Source organism: Acyrthosiphon pisum, chromosome A2, assembly GCF_005508785.2.
Source record: "Acyrthosiphon pisum isolate AL4f chromosome A2, pea_aphid_22Mar2018_4r6ur, whole genome shotgun sequence".
In the NCBI taxonomy this organism is placed as follows: domain Eukaryota; kingdom Metazoa; phylum Arthropoda; class Insecta; order Hemiptera; family Aphididae; genus Acyrthosiphon; species Acyrthosiphon pisum.
In genome coordinates, this window is record NC_042495.1 from 51496473 (window position 1) to 51502650 (window position 6178).

A 6178-nucleotide genomic window follows, 5' to 3' on the forward strand; every position below is an offset into this window, starting at 1 on the left:
GCGTGGCGACGATAGAAAAGAACACCTTCTACAAGGCAGTAGTATTGACTTTGTGGCCAGGCCTCTGGACTGTCTTCGTTAAGGATATCCATAATCTTTTTCAATGGTGGGTCGTCTTTTTGCGAGGACAAGATAGCTTGGAAACACGGTAGTTGTCGATCACGTTCTTTCCGAACACTTATAGGAGTGGTTAATAGAATACTGGGACCACTTAATGACCTGGATACCTCTTCATTCCGTCCTACTGGGTTTCGCGATAACGCGTCCAGGATATTCTCTGACCCGGGAATATAGGTGATCCGCAAATTGAATTGTTGCAGAAGTAGTGTCCAACGAGTAAGACGTGCATTTCTCAGACGACACTGGAAAAGGAACGTCAGCGATTGGTGGTCCGTGAGCACCTGAACAGGATATCCCAGAATAAATACGCGGAACTTTTCACAAGCGAAGACCACCGACAAGAGTTCTAACTCGGTAATGGAGTAATTTCGTTTCGCAGAGTTCAGGGTTCGGCTGGCGAACAAAATCGTTCGACGCTCTCCGTCAGACGTAAGCTGGAACAGCTCGGCTCCCAACCCGAGTATACTGGCGTCGGTCTGCAAGTAAAATACCTGATCGAACAAGGGGTGTGAGAGGTACTGTACGGTAAACGATTGCTTCACGCGGTCAAACATTTTGAGCTCTTCTTCACCAAACTTCCAGGGGACACCTTGCTTAATGAGATTGATCAAAGGAGCAATTAAAGAAGCGTGATGATCGGCGAACTTCCGGTAGAAATTGCAGAAACCAATGAACGACTGTAGTTCTTTTTTAGTACGTGGCTTGGGAAAACTGCGGATGGCCATAAGCTTCTCGGGGTCCATGGACATCCCGGACGGACTAATAATATGGCCCAGAAACTTGATCTGCTGTTTAACGAATTCACACTTAGTGAGCTTCAGCGTCATGCCCGACACGGCGATTTTCCGGAAGAGAATACGGAGACGTTGAAGGTGTTCGTCGAAACTGAATGATGATACCAGTAGATCGTCGACGTAGATGTGCAGATCATCCATCTTGTCTTCACAGTCTGGGAGCGACACATTAAGAACAGCTTCGAGGGCGTGGCCGAACGCGGTATTGGATGTGTTCAACCCGAACGGGACGACAGTGAACTGATATGTCCGACCGTCGTAGACAAACGCTGTATATTTACGGACCTCCTGGTGTAAGGGCACTTGCCAGTATCCTGCAGTAAAATCGACACTGGAGAATATAGACTTTCCACCAAAACGTGCAAGTAGTTCATCGAGAGGCGGAGATGAGTCGCGCATCGGTAGAATAACTTTGTTGATGCGGCGAGCATCCAGACAAAGCCGCACAGCCCCATCGGCTTTCCCTACACAGATGATTGGGTTACTGTAAGGTGACGAACATCGTTCAATAACCCCCCAATCCAGCATCCTTTGGAGTTCCTTCTCTACCGCAGGCCGTCTGGCAAAAGGCACTGGGTATGGGCGAATTTTGAACGGAACATCTTCGGACACGGTGAACCGACACGTATAGAGCTGGTTGAGTCCAGGGCGGTCCCTAAAAATGTGAGTGAATTCCTGGAGAAGACATAATAGACCTTGTCGTTGTTCAACCGTAATCTCAGCGCCTTTGGACATAAGTTCGTTGAGCTGAGTTGGTAGTGGATCTCTGGGACATACGTGGTTGTCAATATAGTTAATTTCCAAATTTCGAGGTGGTGATGAAAATCTGTCCAAACTATTCATACTAGAGAGACAGTGTTCCAATCCAGTGGGCACGACGTGTTCGGTAGTATAATGGACATTTAGACGGGTAATTTGCGCAGCTGGAACCATTCCATCGTCGCCTTTGAATGAATATTCTTTTCCCCATTGAGGAAATTTGATGCAGTGTTCAGAATAGTCAAGAACAACTCCGTATTTGGATAACCAGTCATCTCCAAGGATGATGGGGGTAGCAAGATGTGGGACCACGAGGAAAACACCTGGGGCGTCTTTTTCAAACAATACCAGTGGCATGAATACTTGCTTCGTGATTTTCTTGCTTCGCCCACGCACGGCTGTTGAGATGGTAACTCCAGTTACAGGTAAGATCGACAAAAACTTAGAGGTGAGAGACTGGTTCTTGATATTGGCAAAAAATTCTTCAGATATGGCCGAAACGGAGGCTCCAGAATCGAGCAAGGCAGAACCAGATACACCACACACTTCGATGGGAACTTCCGGACGGTGTGGAACGTGTCCCTGGGATTCGTTCGAGGTGGTGATCGGTGGGTGGCAATCGGATGACAATCCAGTCTCGTCAGGTGCCGTATTCACTGGCGAGACTGTGGTTCGTTTCCCGAAGCGTTTAGCTGATGAATCGGTTCTTCATTTTGAGCCGGAGGACGGTGATCATTTTGGGGACCTCGATTCGGACCGTTTCGGTAGTTGTTGCGATTATTATTACGCGGTTGATATCCTCTCCGTTCGTGAGGATCTCGTGGTGGCTGGTCATGGTTTCGTGCTGATGGTGTTGGCCCGTGATCTGACTGGCGGGGGCCTGGGGCCTCGCAGAAGGACGTAGATTCCTCAATCTCTGTCAATACGGCCAACAAAGCGTTCGTCGTTTGGGGGCCCCGACCGCGGATGGCCATCCCCAACGTAGATGGGTAATGCTGTATGATTATGCCAACAAGATCAAATTGATCGATGGGGGGAGATAAGTATTTAGCTTTAGCAATCCAGGTCATAGCATGAGTGTTGATCCCCACTGGTGAACGGTATTGATAGGGTTGGAAAATTTCATTCCGAATTTTTCTTTGTGTGGCTGCAGACCAAAACTGCTGGCGGAACAACCTCTTTACCTCCTCATAGGTGGTCGGAACAGGCATCAGTGAATCAAACCATACTCGGGAACCTCTGGTCAACCGTCGTTGAAACAGTTCAACACGTTGATCGTCGTGTGGACAATTATACAAGAAGTATTGGTCCAGCTGGTTTAAGAACTTCTCTGGGTGTACATCCTGACGATGGCCTGTGAACTCAGACACAACATCAGTAAAACGTTCCGATTGACTAATCGACGCAGACACATTAGACTGGCCATACGGATTTGGTAACTGTCGAGAGTCATTGATATGGGCCTCCGTCGAATTGTATGTCGGCTGGAATGATTGCGCTTGAGATGTAGAGTGGATCGGAGGTACCTTTAAGTCGGATTGTATCTGTTTCACAGTTTCTTTAAGGGATTCGACGTCGGTGTGGATCTTCGCTACACTTTCATCGGATTTCGTGTGTGCAGTTCGCTGTTCGATCGAGTTGCGGTGAAGAATGGCGATATTTTTTTCAGTTTTATCCACCCGCAACTCAACTGCATCTTGCCGTTTGGTAAAACCAATAAACTGAGTTTCCAGACGGTCAAACCGTTGTGCATGATCGCTGGCATGGCCATTCATAATAGCGATAAGATCGGCGAGGGTAGGTTCAACTTTGGTAGGCTGCGGAAGGACATTCTCTGTTCCCATCCCTGCTTGGGAAACCGTGGTTACAGTTTTAATTGGTGTATCCGACGTGGTAGTTGGTGGTGACATCGCGGGCGTCGTAGGCTGGAGAAGGCGGTCAATTAGACGATCTGGAGGATGAGTATCTCGCTTACCAGCGGCGTACATAAATGTAGGCACGGAAAATCAAACAATCGAAATGCAAAAAAAAAAAAACACAAACCGTAGAACTGAAACTCTAACCCACAATGAATTCCAACAGGAACTTAAGAATGAATAAATAAATAAGTATTGACCCACTAGAGTGCAGGCTCGGAAAGTGCAGACGAAAATTTTATGTCGTAAGACAAATAACGTCGATAATACAAAAAATAAATTTACGATACTATATCAATGGAAATCGTCGCCGGGACGCCGGGACGACACATAAGAACACAATAGTAGGTTGGCAAATATACTTAAAAGTCACCGTGGCGTGGTATATAATTTTAAATATTTGAATAAAGCAAAATGAAAATTAATAAAAAACAGTAAATAATTTATCATCCATAAAGATAAACGATAAACGAAAACACATAATTACATCAACAGATCTAATAAAAATACACAGCAACAGACAAATTTGTTGATGAGACCTAAATTGATTCAACGATACATTGGTTAACAGGGCTGAAATTATAGAATAAAATAATTCATCAATAGCACAATCAGATAGTGTTAATAAATTTACCCACGACTCGGCGGTCGACGAGGCTGAAACAACAAATTGAACAGTAAATAACCATAACGTAAAATTAAATGAATGCGGTGTTATGCACCACAACAAGTACTAATACACTCCCACTAGGTGGGCACACTACTCTCGATAACGAGATACCTAACAATACGTACACGAGACGTATGAACGAAAACACAGACGTGTGACTACCTAATGCGTGTGACGTGCGAGCGCTATTATCACCGTGGGATACAGCTTATGGGCAGCTTAAAACTAACCATCAGTGTGTGTACGGGCCTAGCGGGCTAAATATGTATGATGGTCTTGGTCTACCAACCGAAATCTAACAATATATTTTTTACGAAAAAAAAAAATCTACTAGCAACATATTTTAAAATTTAATCGTTCATAATTTCATCAAGATTAACATAATCGTATTTGTAATATTATGCGATCTGTTTGCGCGTGGATTCATACAGCGTATACGGAATGATCATCGTTACGATATGTATGCCAGGCGGGCAATGCCGAGACCTATTACATATATACATTATACACCTCGGTCGCTATTCAGCGAAAACCGGTCAAAAAAAAAAAAACAATGAACTTATTCGAACGGATAATAAAAATAATAATAATAGTTAATCATAATATTGCGTTACGTAGACACCGTTAGATAGGGAATGGGGAACGTTCGCACGGCCTTGCCGGAACGACACGTACCCAAACATAGATAATGAACGGTAGACGGCGGTAGACCGATAACTGATACGTTAAATTTATGCACGGTTACATCATCAAACCTGATAAAGGAAACGAGACATATACACAGGCACACACACTGACGCGTACAGAATTATATCTTGAAATATAACTTATATTACTAGCCGCCGACCAAAATCCAACGCGATGACGACCAACCCCTTCGGTGATCGTGATGTTCGACAACTCCGTGACATCATCAGCGGCAATCGCGGTGACGACGGAATACGGCACACACGCAAACAGCCTCAGGTCCCACCATAAGCACGGGCGCACAGCACAACATCAATCGCTGCATATTATGTTGGACACAATACATGGGTTGTTACCATGGGCATTCCTGAAAATACACGCAGGCAACAGTGGTTCTTGGACAGTATATTACTAACAAACGTGGCCGGTATTTTCCTAGACGTGCTGAAAACAATATCACCTATACATACATATTATATAATATTATGTCTCTGTCCAATCTTGACCTTTTTTTAGAACCATTTTTTACTTGGACCCGTAGTAGTGCAAACCCTATAATAGACACGTGAAGTGCTCATACTACCTATGTGTCATGTTTTTTATTCTATATTTTTTTTATTTTTTTTTTTTTTTTAAATTAATTATAGTCATAATTAATATCCTGGCAAGGTCGCCATCTGTGACAACTCGAGTCATATCGCTCATGACCCGAGAGTCATGTGGTCGAGTTAGGTCGCCAACCACGAGCCGAGACCCCAAAAGGTCGGAGCACCGTGGATTTTTGTACAGTTTGAACCAGGCATTGGAGAAAACTTAACATTAAGAATAAAAGAACACGACACGCTATTTAGGTAAAAAAATCAGATATATTGTTTTACGTTCGCGCCGAGAAAGCCATTGGCATAAAACTCGGACAGAATTAAGAAAATAAAAGTTAATAATAATAATAATGACACTAATAAGCCAAAATGGCAATAATAATAATAATAATAATAATAATTAGCCCAAAATGGCGATAATAATAATAATAATAATAATAATAAGGATAACACCAATAAGCCAAAATGGCAATAATAATAATAAATCAATCATTAATCAGCCCAAAATGGCGATAATAATAAGAATAATAAGGATACCGGCCACGGTGTTAAATTTATGTATGAGTACAGTTTTGGGTACGTACATTACCATTTACCACCATCATGCTCATTGTGCGTCGCCCGATGGCGCTA

General features: G+C 43.6%; 1 protein-coding gene across 1 annotated transcript; it reads right to left on the reverse strand.

Annotated features, from left to right (window-relative positions):
- Nucleotides 1–2292: 2292 nt before the first annotated feature.
- Nucleotides 2293–5960, reverse strand: LOC107883364. The gene is made up of 2 exons (XM_016803211.2): nucleotides 4224–5960; nucleotides 2293–4162 (listed from the first exon to the last, which is right to left on the reverse strand). The coding sequence occupies exon 2, from the start codon at nucleotides 3659–3661 to the stop codon at nucleotides 2327–2329; it is 1335 nt and encodes a 444-aa protein (XP_016658700.1). The 5' UTR covers nucleotides 3662–4162; nucleotides 4224–5960; the 3' UTR covers nucleotides 2293–2326.
- Between the last annotated feature and the right edge of the window lie 218 nt (nucleotides 5961–6178).